This window comes from Lepidochelys olivacea, assembly GCF_965140295.1.
Source record: "Lepidochelys olivacea isolate rLepOli2 genome assembly, chromosome: 11".
Classification (NCBI taxonomy): Eukaryota; Metazoa; Chordata; order Testudines; family Cheloniidae; genus Lepidochelys; species Lepidochelys olivacea.
In genome coordinates this window covers 42986629-43004031 of record NC_140421.1, presented here as the reverse complement: position 1 = coordinate 43004031, position 17403 = coordinate 42986629, and the positions used below count along the sequence as shown (strand labels likewise).

The 17403-nt window shown below is 39.5% G+C and overlaps 1 protein-coding gene across 7 annotated transcripts in view; it reads left to right on the top strand.

Moving 5' to 3' along the window:
• Positions 1-17403, top strand: part of ATF2 (activating transcription factor 2) — a 93645-nt gene that overhangs the window by 30834 nt on the left and 45408 nt on the right. For all 7 annotated transcript variants that reach the window (XR_014713519.1, XM_084642795.1, XM_084642793.1 and 4 more), the window contains 4 exons: positions 1683-1811; positions 5189-5367; positions 5747-5861; positions 6253-6339. Coding sequence is in view for 6 of the 7 variants with exons in the window: in XM_084642795.1 (XP_084498921.1) it covers positions 1683-1811; positions 5189-5367; positions 5747-5861; positions 6253-6339 (510 nt within the window). In the remaining variant the exon portion in view is untranslated. The remainder of the gene's footprint in view (positions 1-1682; positions 1812-5188; positions 5368-5746; positions 5862-6252; positions 6340-17403) is intronic.

Here is a 17403-nt window from a genome sequence, read left to right as displayed (position 1 = left end):
AGCCTGTGAGTACTTGCAGGAGGTTTCCAGAGTGCTCGCTGCCATCTCAGGAGGCTACAGGGATCAAAGAATTTTTTAAACTTCTTTGCAGTTTCTTCAACACTGTTCTTCATCCTCCCAGCTGACCTTCATGTCTTAGGGAGGGATATTGTACTGTGATCTCCCTGAGTGACTCCTAAGGGCAGTGATCAAAGGAGAATGGGGTTAATAGGGAGTATCGTGTGGGAGGAGTTATCTAACTGCATTTTCTGGTTTTCAGAGGTTTTAATTTCTGGCTTTTAACTTCCAAGTTCTGGAAGAGTATAGGGAGAAGGGGCACTCCTAAACAATTTCTCTCTCTTTAATAAAGTTTGGTTGTCTCTTAAAAGAACCAGAGAAGAGTATAATGAAAGGTAAAAATCTTTCTGGAGAGAATTATTTTGCTCTACGGTATTTTGGCAGATGGGCTAGTTTGCAATATGTGAGTCACTGACTAAATACTCTGGACTTTCTCTTTCTTTAACCAGTGATACTGGTTAAAATACATATTTTTAAAGGGATTCCAGATGTAGTCCTCATGCCCTTAAAAGTTTTTCTGTCAGATTTTAACAATGTGAAGCCATTTAAGCAATTAAATATATTTTTCCCATTCTCTTTTTAAACAATTGTCTTTTTCAATAATTATTCAATATCTTTGTTTGATAACATTTTTTTCCCTTAGCTTTCGGAACTTACATAAGGTTTTGATGCCATACTTGTGATTGTAATCATTTGCTTGATAACTATAAGATTTAATAAGCATCGCATTGTGACTTCATGATCTGAGTTCAAAATAAAGTAGAAGTTAGGTTGTAATGGAGAGCAGTTATTCAGAACAAATCTGTAGTCACGCTAAAGAAAACAGAAAATTACTGGGAAAGAAAAATGAGTCTTGTGTGTTTTTTTTACGTTTTTTTAAAAAAGTTTTGCCTGAGGTTGAGATTTCCAACTTAGACTTGCATATATTTTGAGATTTAAAGTGTTTTCAAACTTTAAACTTTATTCTTAGCAATGTAATTTAAAATTTTAGCATGTTATGTGGTAAAGTGGTATTTGTGATTTTGAGAGTTCTTCATTACAAGCTGCTTATGTTTGAATTGAAAATGTAATCAGTTACAGACAAGGAGCCCAATACAGTGTGACCTACATGGTCAGATAAATGGTCACATAATTGTCCTCATTCTCAAGTTGTTAGAGTCAGTATGGCCAGCTGTAGCATTCAGAGTACTAGAAGAGAGCAGGTCATGCAGAAGCCCAAGGGACTGAAGATAATACAAGGCAGGGACAGGGGGAGTGGCTTTCTGGAGAATATGGCTATCTTGTGAAGCCGAATACCGTAGGGTCCATTCCCAGCTGTTAACTTCCTAAGGTTTTCAGGAAAGGAACACTTTTCTCCTACAGAACTTACAGGGATTGGCCTGTACTTTGGCTGGCCTGAGGACTTGAAAGGAGAGGAATCAGACATCTGCCCAAGGGACTGAAGGTCATGTAGAAGTGGGAATGATGGGGTAGCTTAATGAGCTGGCTCTGCTTTAGATGGCCTGTGCTCCTTGAGAACAGATCCGCTGCTCCATAGGGTTGATACCTTCCCCAGCAGCTTATTTTGTTTTTACATATTTTAATTTGAGTGACTAACAGGTTTATTTGTATGTTTACTCTTCTAGATGCCTCTAGATCTGTCTCCTCTTGCAACACCAATCATAAGAAATAAAACTGAAGAGCCTTCAGTTGTGGAGACAACTCATCAGGATAGTCCTTTACCTCATCCAGAGTCCACTACCAGTGATGAAAAGGTCAGGAACTTATTTTTCTGGATTCAAAACATTTTTATAAAGAACATTCACAGCAGTGTATTTAGTTTTGTATATATTTACTGGAACTACTTTGGTGACCTAATTGTTTATTGTACAGTGATGGTAGTCATATTGTAAAAGATTCAAAGCCTTCAACCCTTCAGTTAAATTTTGCTTAAAATAAGCATCCCTTATTCTTCCCACTTGTCCTCCAACAAATTTAGGAGAGAGCAGATTTTTCCTGGTATTTCTTCTTCTTCTTGTCTTAGTCTCATTTACATGGGTTCGGCTCTTTGAATCCTTCTCTATTCCAGCCTGTCTTGAAGCAGTTCCTCGGAAACGCCACAGCTAATTATATTCTTTAGTATAACATCCATCTGTCTAGTTTCAGGTCTTCAAGCCCATCTCTTATCTTCCACTTTTCGGTTTAACATCCTGTTTCCTATATATTCCTCCAATGTCGGGCATATGAAAATAAACCATCTAAGTCTGGATTCCCTCAGCTTTCCTATAATTGGTACCACCTTCACACTTCCTCAAATTGTACATTCCAAACATGGTCCATCCTTATAACTCCAAGCATCCATCTTAACAGTAATTTCCACTGTATTCAAGAACTGCTCCTGGCTCTTCCTCGGTGTCCAGCACTCAGAACCATACAAAAGTGCTGGCCCAGTTACCATCTTGTAGATCTTGCTTTTCAGTTGAATAGGCATTCTCTTATCGCAAATCACTTCACTCACTTTTCTTCATTTAGTCCATGAGTTTCCTGTTCTGTTTATAAGAAAAACAACTTTTTTTAAAAAGGGTACCTTTATACATCATAAATCGGGCTGCAGATTTGTCACAGCTTTTTTATCAAAAAATCATGGCGTGATATTGGTAAATTTAGTAAAAGTCACAGGTTTAGGGACTGCTCTGTGATTTTTGTTGATAAATGCCTTGACAAATGAGGGGGCACTGACCACCTGCACCAGCACCGTCCCAGCACCACAACCCTAATCCTGGCTAGATAATGTGATTGTGGCTGTACAAATGACCACATAGTTTACTTTTGTTTGTTTGTTTTTTGCCAGGTTACCATATAAATTCACAAAATGTCCGTTTTCCTGCTATCAGCCTAACATTTTGTCTGCCTTCTTAGGTTCTGCTTGCTTTTCAGTCCCCTCCTTTCCCAAAGGGGAAACAAATGTGTTTCTTTACTGGCTATTATACTTCTGGTATTAAAAGGACAGAGTGGGAGGCAGGGAGAAGGGATATCTTTCATGATTCAGTGCATCAAGGATGAGTGTGTGACCTGAGCCACCAGACCTTTTCTTGCAGCTGAATGGGCAAAGCAGCTGAAGCAGTTGCATTATCTTATTATCAAAGAAGACTTACAGGAGGAATTTGCTGCCATCTGGTGCTTGTCAGCTGCTCAGGATCACAGCTCTACTCTTGCAGTACTTATGAGCTCTTTAAGGCAACCACATTCTCCTTCTGCACAGCTCCTAAACTTAACCTGAGCAAGGTTACCCTTTAGGAGATCTACACTGCAGATTTCTTCCGCTGCAGTCCTCCTCTGGTTTCCCACAATGAAATGCTTCACGCCCTTGTTCAAAATCTAGGAGGACTGATGGAGCCATGCAATAAATGCAGGTTGTGTTTGGCTGTTTGGTGAGGAGCAAGCTTCAAAGCTGAAGGTCTCTTTATTGAAAAAGCCATGCTGCCAATCCATTCCTATTTAAACTAGAAATGCTTCCAGTTTGACCACTTCTGAATTCAAAAGGCACCATGGAAAGAGAAGCAGTCTTTAGGGCAGCTAGGTCCCTAACTATTCAGGGCATTATCAGTCCAAATCTACAACATAAGCTTCATTCAGAAATCAAATGGAAGCCAGTGCAGCCTATAGGGCACAGGTGTAATATGTTCGCTAAGTGAAATACCATTTAATAAGTGGGGCGCTGAAATCTGTACTAACAGAAGGGTTTTTTTTCATAGTTTTAAAATGTTGTCCTGAGTACAGCAGCAATCAAATCTAGCAAAGGCATAGGTAATTGGAAAGGCCTGCATCCAAAGGAAAGATAAAAACCAAGTCCAGATAAAGTGCTCTGCTGCTGCTACCTGTACGTACCTCCAAGAGCAATAGAGGATCTAATAAAGAACAAACAGTGGGTATGCTTCCTCGATCGGTGGAGATAATAATCTCTTCCTCCAACCTACAAATATCACTTTTATCTGATCTTGATTTGAGTTGCCACTAATTGGTTCTCATCTTAGCCTATCCTGGTTTGGATAACTGCTCAGCTCCCTGTCCAGAGAATGCATTTATTATGTGTTTTCATTTTATGGAGTATTTATATTCTATTTCAGTACAATTAATGGTTATTGAATTTAGTAATAACAAACATTACCATATAATTTCCAGTTTGCTGCATAATGCAGTGCTGTCTCATTAATTTGTTGGGGGGTAGTTGCCATGTACAGTAGGTAAAGTTTATAGCACAGTATACAGGATCCCATGTTGTTAAAGGGAATTCCTTGTTTCATTACCTTCTGTGAAGTGCTTTGGGGTCTTCAGATGGAAGGTATGTGTAGATGTGCTAAATGCTTGTTTAATATTTTCATTGAATCCTAATTGATTGCCAGTCTCAGGATTATGACAATCACATCCTCAGTCAGTTCTGTTACTTGCCTGGTTTACAAGCACAGTGATCTATCTTCTGTGCTCAAATCATTCTTTAAGATTCAGTCAAGATGTAGGTGAGGGTATTTCTAAGCATCTTGAAAGACTGTGAAAGAACTGTAGAATCCTGTGAGTATTTTTCACTAGATAGATTCCTAGTTAAATAAGAGAAATTAGTTTTTAAAAGGAGTAACAAATGTACATAGTGTTTTTTTTTTGGTTCTTACTGATTCCAGTGGCCCTTTTGTTTCAGCTGTTATATAAACCTAAAATTAATATTCACTTTATTTTTCTCTTTGCCTTATGTCAGGGCATACTGAAAAGGTCTGTTTACCAAGAACTGATGCAACTGGTAGCATAATATTGATTGTTAGTTCCTTTCCCCTGTATCTATTGGACTTATTAATATAAACCCTGACAGCATATTGGAGCAATATGTCTCATACCTCAGCAAACTGGTCTCGAATTTGTCCTAAAGTTGTGATGAACAGATGCTTTTCTTGTTTTTGTTTGTCACAGCCTTAATTATTGAGCCTATATTTTTGCTGAACTTACTCAGTTTTTTAAAACAGCAGAATTCATTTCACTCCAGCAGTCTGTAAGTTTTGTAAATGTTACAAAGATTGCTGATTTTTCTCTGTAATCTATGTTCACTGCACAAGCTTTATTGATGGTCTGTAATTTCAATGGTTAATTTTCATTTTTCCCATAGGAAGTGTCACTTCAGCAGACTGCACAGCCTACATCAACAATAGTTCGTCCAGCATCACTGCAGGTTCCTAATGTATTGCTAACAAGTTCTGACTCAAGTGTTATTATTCAGCAGGCAATACCTTCACCAACTTCTAGCACTGTCATTACCCAGGCTCCATCCTCCAACAGGCCAATAGTGTAAGTTATATGTGATAGTAAAATATTTTTTTACAGATTTCTAAAAAGATTTTGTCTAGTTTACAAGGTACTTTTGATCACTTTTTCTGCAATTTAATAAATAATGCGGCCTCCAGCTCCATATTCTCCAACAGTACAGTGAGTTTACATTATAACTCTGACACAGTTATGTCAAACAGAATTACTGTTAAATGTACAGAATGTGGATATTATTGATACCTTGTTAAAATGGCAAATAGTTTAAGCTGTGTTAAGTTTGGACAGGGTTAAACCAAATTAATAATGTATCAAGCTTTGTAATAAGAAATGTCAATACCTTTCAATTCTGTTGTGTATTTGTGTCCTTTTTAAAATATTTCCTCCTCTTTGTTTTTCTTAGACCAGTACCAGGTCCTTTTCCTCTGCTGTTACATCTTCCTAATGGACAAACTATGCCTGTTGCTATTCCTGCCTCAATCACAAATTCTAATGTTCATGTCCCTGCTGCAGTTCCAGTAAGTTTACACATGACCTATTATACATTCTTAATTTTAAAATAATGCAGACTTGCATAAATGCTGCTTTTCTTTTTTTAATTTCAAACACTAACATTTAAAAAAAAAGATTTTTGGACTTGATTTACATATTTTTGGCAACTCTTGTAATTTGTGCTCTGAATACTTGTGAGAGTAGTATATCTTTATCATTCCAAATATTACTTAAATGGTTAGAAATACTTTAATTACTCTGGAAGGGTAAAAAGCTACTGATATATCTTAAGCCTTAGAACTTAGATTTACAGATTTTGGTAGCTGTTTTGGTTCTAGTGGGCAATGCGGTCATATAATATGTATTATGTTGGCATACTCAAAGATTGTTTTTCATTTTTATGACTTTCCTGGTCAGCTTGTTAGACCTGTCACCATGGTGCCTAGTATCCCAGGAATCCCAGGGCCCTCCTCCCCACAGCCAGTACAGTCAGAGGCAAAATTGGTAAGTTAGAATTCCATTGATTGTCAAGAAGGTTAATCAGAAAAAATGTTCTTAATAATTAGGTCTTTACTACAGATGTAGTTGTTATTGTGCGGTATAAATTTTATTTTCTACAGAAGACAAGCTCTGTGCTGGAATCTCAATGCTGGAAAATGAGAGCTATCAATTTGTTTTGGTTTTATGGTAATTTCAGATTCTTATATGATTGTTAGCACCGGGACTAAAACACATTTATGAATTTAGCAGCACCAGTGAAATGTACTTTGAAGAAGACCAATTTTTTAACTGTAAACTCAGTCTCGCTCCTCATAGTGAAGAGTAGACGTATATGTGGCTTTCGGAGAGGGAGGAGACACAAGCTTAATATCACTTCAGCAGTGAACCTTGCCTGCCAATAGAAGCAAAATGGAAGAATTACAGAGGTAAGCCCATACCAAAATGGTGTGAAGCTTCTTAGCAGAAAAGACTATAGAAATAAAAACTAGGCTTTTCATAACAACACACCACCTAATATTCCCAGCTGCTTATGGTCTCTTCTTCCAGGCATGTAACCTGATAGGTTTTAGGGTATGATGTACATAAAAAGTTGGTTTGTTAAGATGACCTGGAACAGGTGGAAGATAACCAAAAAGGGTAAAGAAAAAAATCAGTTATATAAATGTACATTAATAGGATCATAATTATAGTGTAAACTTTAATTAATCACTTCCAATAAAAATGTGTATATTCTCCAATTTGTTAGCTAGTTGCTTCAATGCTTTTTTATCTAACTTTTCTTCATTCCATCTGTTCTTGTAAAATGGAATGGGAACTATATGAAAGAAAAATTAAATAAATGTCCCCCATGTGCATCGGTAGGAGAGCTCCACAAACTGAATCTGTCTTGTAGATTACATGCATTTTACTTAGGATAGTGTTGCATTATTCCTGACACTCATTTATTTGTATATAAAAAATTAAGAGGAGAATCAGGAGCAGTAAGTAGATAAAAATATTATTTTTAAATGCAAAGCAGTAGGGGCAATAGCACCCTGCTAGGGCACTTTTATGGCGACAGCAGGAGCAGGCAGCCCAGTTGCCACCGCTGCAGGAGCCACTTTGAGACTGTTTATAGAGCTGGCAGGAGGGGATAGAGAGGACCGCATAGAGATGAATCCCTAAAAATTCTTTATTAATGTGGGGAGAAGGCTGGGAAGGCCCTCAGGCAGTGAACTTTCTTTTTGGTCTCCACTCCAACCCTAGTCTATTCAGTAGTGAGGAAGGGTGCAGGGGTACGCCCAGAGATGGGCCAAGGACCCTTTTCACATCAAATATCTGTCTGTGTGAGGTGAGGCTGCTGGACACACAGAAACTCTTTTCCCTAAAATGATACAACCACTCTGAGGAGTGCATTGGCCACCAGTGAACTCTGAGTAGAACTGCCTGCTACAGTCAGAGCTATTCTCCTATCTCCGCTCCCTTTGGGTGAGTTGGCCTCCGAAGTGCTGCAAGAGGTGGGAGGACAGTACTAAGGGCTTTTTCTGCTCAGTTCGCTCTCTCATCCTTCAGGGGAATTGAAAAAGGAGTCCTTCATTTTCAGAGTCAGGAAAAAAATAATTGTAACTGCCTTCTGAGAGAATGTATTTATCTTAATTCTGAGAAAAGATGAATATAAGAATTGGGGATCAGATAAGAACAAGAATTCTATTTCCTCACCTGATGTATTCCGCAGGATCAAAAGACTCCTATTCACAGAATTTCACTATGTGGAATCTATTAGAACTTCAAGATTAGAGGTCCAAATCATTTTTGTTTAGTTGGGCAAGAAATTAGATTCTTAAGAGTAAGATTAAATCATGCAGTAATATACTTTATGAAGCTTTATATGTGAAAAAATACAAGTGGTAAAAGCTTTTGATTTCACATAGGAAAAAGCAATCACTCATAGAGAAGGCACAAAAATAGCATAAAGAAAAACAGATTGCAAGACTTAAAATTTAACAGTCTTATTTGTTTTCTCATTAGAATGTAGCTAATATGTGCACTTCAGTGTTTGCTTATCTTCTTTAAGTGGAATGATAAAAGCATACTCACCATATTTCTTCTTTTCTTTCTTGACTCTATGAATAAGGAATGAGCAGAATATATCAGAATTGTGTATATTTGTTGTGCTTTATATAGCGTATATTCACAGAAATGATTATTTCTATTAAAGTGTAAAGAACTAAACAAGAAACCTAATATTCACAGAAAAATTTCTCCAGCAAAAAATTACATAGCCCAACAGCTAAGAATGATAGAAAATACAGTATTATCACCAGGCACCCTGGGTTACCAATTTTTTAAATTCCCATTTGATTTTCAGAATTCTGATGTCTTTCTGGTATATTTCTTGCACGTAAAAACATGTTAAACATGAAACTGCTGCAATGTAACCTGCAATACATTCTGAGTTCTGCAAATGTCAAAGTAATTACATTTACTTTTATTACTTGTGATGGTCTCTGTTAAACTAATAGAGGGCTTCGACTATTTAATTATATTTGATTAATATTTCCTTGATAAACTAAGTTGATGAAAATACCTTTTTTGAAAATGCTATGCTCCGGTTGTCAATAAAACTTAATAAGCAGGATTAGCTAGATACTATTAATATCAGTTAAACACTATTTCTAGGCTTATTACATATTTCTCTTAGTATATCACTATGATTACTAGCTAGAAGACAAGGATGCAGAATTTTTGAATTCATTTGGAACTTTCTTATTGACATTGTAAGAGACAGCTTAGTCATGTGTAGACATATTTCATTGTTGTGGATTTTTCTCATATTACACTAGGGAAATGTAACATAAAAACCTACTTTACGTAATTGCTAAGACAACTGGTTGCCCAACTTGCTAAAACAACTGGCTACCTAACGTCAAAACTGTCTGCTGCATACATGACATTCAGTGTGACAATAAATAGGCTGCTGACCTAGGGATGATGTCTTGACAGTTGGTAAGTGACTTGGAGGGCTGTTATCTATTGTTTGCCTTTAGCTGTCATTAGTTAAACTTTTGTCTTCTATAATGCAAAAACTGAAATTTCTAATCTCTAATATAGTATCTTGCACCTTTTTTTGCAAGTTATATATAAAACAATATTCTTGTAAGGCACTCTCAGTTGAGACATTCTGACTATTCCAGAAATTCAGGATGAAGTGATTTTGATGTGGTGGTGGTGGTGTTTGAGACCCTAACATCGTCTTTGACAAGACACATGACAATTTGCCCAAAAGGAGGCAACCATGTTCATAGGTTCCTGGAGGGATGACCTAATTTTTTGCCCTTTGGCAAAAACTAGCACTATCATTCCCACCAAAGAAACATCTTCTGCCATCCTCAGTAAACCAGGGAGCATAATGAACATTGTAACATTTAAGATATAACAGCAAACTATCCTGATGTGAAGGAAAGATTAGTGAGCGGCCAATATGTTTGCATCAGGAGTTCTTTAAAGATATGAAAAACTAAAAGGAATGATACAAAAAGTGAAAATTTGGACTTGTTGCTAAGGATGAGTACAAAAGAATATCATAAGCACGTAGAGACAAAATGAGGCAAAGGCACAAAATGAGTGGCACCTAGCAAGAGACACAAAAGGCAATAAAAAGAGGTTCTAGAAATACATTGAGAGCAAGAGCAAGATAAAGGAAAGTGTAAATCCACTATTTAGTGAGGGACAGATAATACCATCCAGAAATTCTGAAACATTTAATGCCCATTTTGCAGCAGTTTTACCTAAAAAGATGAATTGTGACCAGATACTCAATACAATTAATATTTACAACAGGTGGGAAGGATCACAAACCAGAATAGGGAAAGAACAGGTTAAAAAATATTTGGGTAAGCTGTATGTTTTCAAGTCTGCAGGGCCTGATAAAATTCACTCTAGCGTATTAAAGAAACTAAGGGCATGTCTATACTTACCAGGGATCAACGCTGCTGTGATCGATGCAGCAGACGTCAATTTAGCGGGTCTAGTGAAGACCCTTTAAATCGACCGCAGAGCACTCTCCAGTCCACTGCGGTACTCCACTGGAACGAGAAGATTAAGGTAAATCGATGGGAGCACATCTCCCGTTGACACAGTGTGGTGTAGAGGTAGCAGTAAGTCGGCCTAAGCTGTGTCAACCCCAGCTACGTTATTCGTGTATCCGGAGAAGCATGACTTAGGTAGACTTGCTGCAGTAGCGTAGACAAGGCCTAACTGAAACAATCTCGGAACCATTAGGGGTCATCTTTGAGAACTCATGGAAGATGGGTGAGGTCCCAGAGGACTAGAGAAGGGCATGCGTAGCACATACCTTTAAAAAAAAGAACAAAGAGGGTCTGGGAAATTTTACACCAGTCAGCCCAATTTTGATACCTGGAAAAATACTGGAACAAATTATTAATCAGTTTGTAAAGCCCTTAGAGGATAATAGGTTGATAAGGAATAGCCAGCATGGATTTGCCAAGAACAAATCATCCTAGACCAACATAATTTCCTTCTTTGTTGGAGTTACTGGCCTAGTGGATGGGGAGAAGCAGTGATATATTGTGATTTTTAGTAAGATTTTTGACATAGTTACATATGACATTCTCATAAGCAAACTAGGGAAATGTGGCCTGGATGAAATTATTATAAGGTGGGTGTACATCCAGTTGAAAGACCATACTCTGAGTAGCTATCAATGGTTCGTTGTCAAACTGGGAAGGTGAATCTAGTGGTGTCTTTTGTACTAATTTAGATGGAATAAATGGGCCCAAAGAGTCAACGATGTTATTATGACAGTATCCAACATTAAAGAGTGTTAAAGAAGGTTTGGGGTCTCGTATACAGAGACCACAGTCTACTTAGTGCAATGGCAAACACACCCTTAAAAAATCTTTTTCACCTTTTATTAAAGAGAGAGAGCACGAAAAGGAAGGAAGAACTGGTAAAGCATTTGAAATGTAAAGTATTTGGGAAGGCTTTTATTTTAGCATCCCTTGTTCTTTTCCCTTTAGCTGGAGAGAGAAATTTTAGAAGGAAAACCCACTTACTTGACAGTCTATTAGATGGTATTAAAGATGGTAATAACTGCCCTTTTGGGGAAAAGAGAAGTTAGTTGAGAAGGGCTAGAGTTGTCATTGCTGTGAAAGTCCAATCCCATTTCTTAAAAGGCAAAACAAAACACACACTCAAAAGGGGAAAAAAAAGAACAGCAAAGATAGAAAATGCAGATTCTGTCTCTAGTGTTGACTTTCACTTGCAGCCTCACTGCTGGAAAAAGAAAGGAACAGCAAACTGTTTTATTAGTTGCTCTAAGGCCTGGCAAACTTGTAGCACCTTTGGGCTGTTTAGGGTATTGCTTTTAGCTGCCTCTTTTGGGTTACAGGCTTACAGCAGTGTTGTAGAATATACAGTCTTGGCCAGCTAAGCCAGATTCTCTTTAAACAGAAGGCAAAAGGCGAGAGTTAGAAAGGGAGTGGTGGGTGGTGTGATAAAGTCTCAAATCCCAGGTGGTATTTGAGATTCACTGGAAGTGGTAGAGGTGGCAATGTCATCTGAGTCGCTCTCTTGCCTAGGTATGGTCAGGACATCTTGGAATCAGGTTGACAAAGGTCCAGTGATGTTACAGTAGATCCTGCAGTCCCAGGAGATAGTAAGACTGGCAGTCATAATGGTGAAGCTTGCTCTTTCCCCTTCTCTCATCTTCCAGTCAGCCATTGTCACATTAGCCAGCTTTTTCCCTCCACAAGTCTCTCTTTGAGGACTCCGAAAGAGAGTGATGGGCAGAATACCCAATCTTCTTACTATTTTGTCCACCAATTATAGCTAATTTCTGACACATTTTTGACTAGATGAGCTCTTGAGGTCCCTTCCAGCCCTTCATTTCTGTGGTTAACAGAAATTACATCCATTTGTTACAAGCTCCTTTGACTTTCCTAATATCCTTCATGGGGAGGGATGACGTGGCAAAAGCAGCAGAGTTGGAGTCAACTTTCAATGTGTGTTAGGCACCTAACTCACTCAGGTGCTTCTGAAAATTCCACCCTTACTCTGTTTTCCCGTCTGTACAGTGGGGAAATAGAACCTATGGATGTTGGACGCATAATTTATTGCCATTTGACTCTAGTTTAGCATACTTTTTTAGAGTGAGCCGGAATATAAAACCACTGCATATTTTGATAAATAACTATTTCCTTATGGCTTGTATGTAGCAAAGCTGCAAGCTCAAAATTATATATAGCACCATTTGTTGTGGTAATCATAAGAGTGAGCTTTACTAAAATAAATGGAAATTTTGTTTTAAACTTCAGTTAAAAATAATGACAGGTTTCAGAGTAACAGCCGTGTTAGTCTGTATTCGCAAAAAGAAAAGGAGTACTTGTGGCACCTTAGAGACTAACCAATTTATTAGAGCATAAGCTTTCGTGAGCTACAGCTCACTTCCTCAGATGCATATCGTGGAAACTGCAGCAGGCTTTATATATACACAGAGAATATGAAACAATACCTCCTCCCACCCCACTGTCCTGCTGGTAATAGCTTATCTAAAGTGATCATCAGGTGGGCCATTTCCAGCACAAATCCAGGTTTTCTCACCCTCCACCCCCCCACACACAAATTCACTCTCCTGCTGGTGATAGCCCATCCAAAGTGACAACTCTTTACACAATGTGCATGACAATCAAGTTGGGCTATTTCCTGCACAAATCCAGGTTTTCTCACATCCCCCCCACCCCCATACACACACAAACTCACTCTCCTGCTAGTAATAGCTCATCCAAACTGACCACTCTTCAAGTTTAAATCCAAGTTAAACCAGAACATCTGGGGGAGGGGGTAGGAAAAAACAAGAGGAAACAGGCTACCTTGCATAATGACTTAGCCACTCCCAGTCTCTATTTAAGCCTAAATTAATAGTATCCAATTTGCAAATGAATTCCAATTCAGCAGTTTCTCGCTGGGGTCTGGATTTGAAGTTTTTTTGTTTTAAGATAGCGACCTTCATGTCTGTGATTGCGTGACCAGAGAGATTGAAGTGTTCTCCGACTGGTTTATGAATGGTATAATTCTTGACATCTGATTTGTGTCCATTTATTCTTTTACGTGTGTGTATGGGGGTGGGGGGGATGTGAGAGAACCTGGATTTGTGCAGGAAATAGCCCAACTTGATTGTCATGCACATTGTGTAAAGAGTTGTCACTTTGGATGGGCTATCACCAGCAGGAGAGTGAATTTGTGTGGGGGGGTGGAGGGTGAGAAAACCTGGATTTGTGCTGGAAATGGCCCACCTGATGATCACTTTAGATAAGCTATTACCAGCAGGACAGTGGGGTGGGAGGAGGTATTGTTTCATATTCTCTGTGTATATATAAAGCCTGCTGCAGTTTCCACGATATGCATCTGAGGAAGTGAGCTGTAGCTCACGAAAGCTTATGCTCTAATAAATTGGTTAGTCTCTAAGGTGCCACAAGTACTCCTTTTCTTTTTAGTTAAAGATAATGTGTCCGCAAAGATGCTCTTTGATAATAGATATAAGTCATCGTTAAAATTTCATCTTGGCTTTCCTAGAAGACAAAAATCCCACAGTTGTTGGAGATAGGGTACCTAATCCGTTTCACATACCAAATATAGCCTTCACTCATGTATTCATCTAAAGAATGTCCTTCTGCCCATTTTTTATCTTCTAAGTATGAGCAGCTCCCGAAGTCTCAGTTCAATTTCTAAATCTGCTCTCTAGTGACATTTCTAAATGTTACCAGCCTGAAGTTGCCCATTTTAATGTTTAGGTTTGCCTGTCATTTGGTTGGTTGCGCTCTATTCCGCTTCCACACATGTGTTTGAGTCTCCCTGCAGTGCCTGGATTGCACATCTGTAAATATTTTCTTAGTTACAGCCTTCTTTTGATTTGACTTGAAAGAATGTGTATCTGGTCTTTGAAGATGTATCATTGAGATGTCTGGTGCTAACAGTCTGGAAAAAAGTTTAACCTTATAGGATAGTTTTCTTCTGATGTTTTTCCCCTGTGCAACCAAACTTCATACCAGTATTAATTTGACAAAACAAATGTGCAAGCACAACTGCATATTAACTTTGTAAATATGTAATTTAAATAGTTGGATTTTTGTTTTGTTTTTCATTTAGTGTGATTGTTGTTTTTCTGGAATCCCCAACCTGAGAATGTCAGACTCCTTCAGGGTGGCACAGTCTTGGCTTCTCATGTGAAGGGAGCTGTGAGACTGTTACTGCCATAGCCATGTTCAGTCTCCTTTGCTGCTGTGTTCTCTCCTCTAGTCTGCACTATCACTGCCTATCATCTTACAGGCTGTAAGCAGACTGCAGGGGGAAGTACACTGTGAACACAATTGCCTTGGGTGGGGAGAAAGAGAAAATGCTGGAGCAAGAAAATAACATAAAGAATAAAAATAAACCAAAAAAAATATGTAGAGAAGAAAAAAAACAGAGATAAAAAATTCCTGGAGAGACAGAAAATAGGAAAATGGTTATCTAGCTCTGATCATTTTGTTGTGAAGCGCTCTCCATTAAGACTGTGTTAAAAATGTACTGTATAAGGAACAATTGAGTGTGTGCTTAAATCATAGAATATCAGGGTTGGAAGGGACCTCAAAAGGTCATCTAGTCCAACCCCCTGCTCAAAGCAGGACCAGTCCCCAACTAAATCATCCCAGCCAGGGCTATGTCAAGCCTGACCTTAAAAACTTCTAAGGAAGGAGATTCCACCACCTCCCTAAGTAACGCATTCCAGTGTTTCACCACCCTCCTAGTGAAAAAGTTTTTCCTAATATCCAACCTAAACCTCCTCCACTGCAACTTGAGAGTATTACTCCTCGTTCTGTCATCTGCTACCACTGAGAACAGTCTAGATCCATCCTCTTTGGAACCCCTTTTCAGGTAGTTGAAAGCAGCTGTCAAATCCCCCCTCATTCTTCTCTTCTGCAGACTAAACAATCCCAGTTCCCTCAGCCTCTCCTCATAAGTCACGTGTTCCAGTCCCCTAATCATTTTTGTTGCCCTCCGCTGGACTCTTTCCAATTTTTCCACATCCTTCTTGTAGTGTTGGGCCCAAAACTGGACACAGTACTCCAGATGAGGCCTCACCAATGTCAAATACAGGGAAACGATCACGTTCCTCAATCTGCTGGCAATGCCCCTACTTATACATCCCAAAATGCCATTGGCCTTCTTGGCAACAAGGGCATACTGACTCATATTCAGCTTCTCGTCCACTGTCACCCCTAGGTCCTTTTCTGCAGAACTGCTGCCTAGCCATTCTGTCCCGAGTCTGTAGCGGTGCATGGAATTCTTCCGTCCTAAGTGCAGGACTCTGCACTTGTCCTTGTTGAACCCCATCAGATTTCTTTTGGCCCAATCCTCTAATTTGTCTAGGTCCCTCTGTATCCTATCCCTACCCTCCAGCGTATCTACCTTTTCTCCCAGTTTAGTGTCATCTGCAAACTTGCTGAGGGTGCAATCCACCCCATCCTCCAGATCATTAATGAAGATATTGAACAAAACCAGCTCGAGGACCGACCCTTGAGACACTCCACTTGATACCGGCTGCCAACTAGACATGGAGCCATTGATCACTACCAGTTGAGCCCGACAATCTAGCCAGCTTTCTATCCACCTTATCGTCCATTCATCCAGCCCATACTTCTTTAACTTGCTGGCAAGAATACTGTGGGAGACAGTGTCAAAAGCTTTGCTAAAGTCAAGGAACAACACGTCCACTGCTTTCCCCTCATCCGCAGAGCCAGTTATCTCATCATAGAAGGCAATTAGATTAGTCAGGCATGACTTGCCCTTGGTGAATCCATGCTGACTGTTCCTGATTACTTTCCTCTCCTCCTAAGTGCTTCATAATGGATTCCTTGAGGACCTGCTCCATGATTTTTCCAGGGACTGAGGTGAGGCTGACTGGCCTGTAGTTTCCAGGATCCTCCTTCTTCCCTTTTTTAAAGATGGGGACTACATTAGCCTTTTTCCAGTCATCCGGGACCTCCCCCGATCCCCATGAGTTTTCAAAGATAATGGCCAATGGCTCTGCAATCACTTCCGCCAACTCCTTTAGTACTCTCGGATGCAGCGCATCTGGCCCCATGGACTTGTGCTCATCCAGCTTTTCTAAATAGTCCCGAACCACTTCTTTCTTCACAGAGGGCTGGTCACCTCCTCCCCGTGCTGTGCTGCTCAGTGCAGCAGTCTGGGAGCTGACCTTGTTCATGAAGACAAAGGCAAAAAAAGCATTGAGTACATTAGCTTTTTCTACATCCTCTGTTACTAGGTTGCATCCCTCATTCAGTAAGGGGCCCACACTGTCCTTGACTTTCTTCTTGTTGTTAACATACCTGAAGAAACCCTTCTTGTTACTCTTAACATCTCTTGCTAGCTGCACCTCCAGGTGTGATTTGGCCTTCCTGATTTCACACCTGCATGCCCGAGTAATATTTTTATATTCTTCCCTGGTCATTTGTCCAATCTTCCACTTCTTGTAAGCTGCTTTTTTGTGTTTAAGATCAGCAAGGGTTTCACTGTGAAGTCAAGCTGGTCGCCTGCCACGTGTAGAAAGAATAGTAAATATCGGGATGGTTTTTCCCTGTAACCTCAATAAGGATTCTTTAAAATACAGCCAGCTCTCCTGGACTCCTTTCCCCCTCATGTTATTCTCCAAGGGGATCCTGCCCATCAGATCCCTGAGGTTGTCAGTCTGCTTTTCTGAAGTCCAGGGTCTGTATTCTGCTGCTCTCCTTTCTTCCCTGTGTCAGGATCCTGAACCCGACCATCTCATGGTCACTGCCTCCTAGGTTCCCATCCACTTTTGCTTCCCCTACTAATTCTTCCAGGTTTGTAAGCAGCAGGTCAAGAAGAGCTCTGCCCCTAGTTGGTTCCTCCAGCACTTGCACGAGGAAATTGTCCCCTACACTTTCCAAAAACTTCCTGGATTGTGCACCGCTGTATTGCTCTCCCAGCAGATATCAGAGTGATTGAAGTCTCCCATGAGAACCAGGGCCTGCGATCTAGTAACTTCCGTCAGTTGCTGGAAGA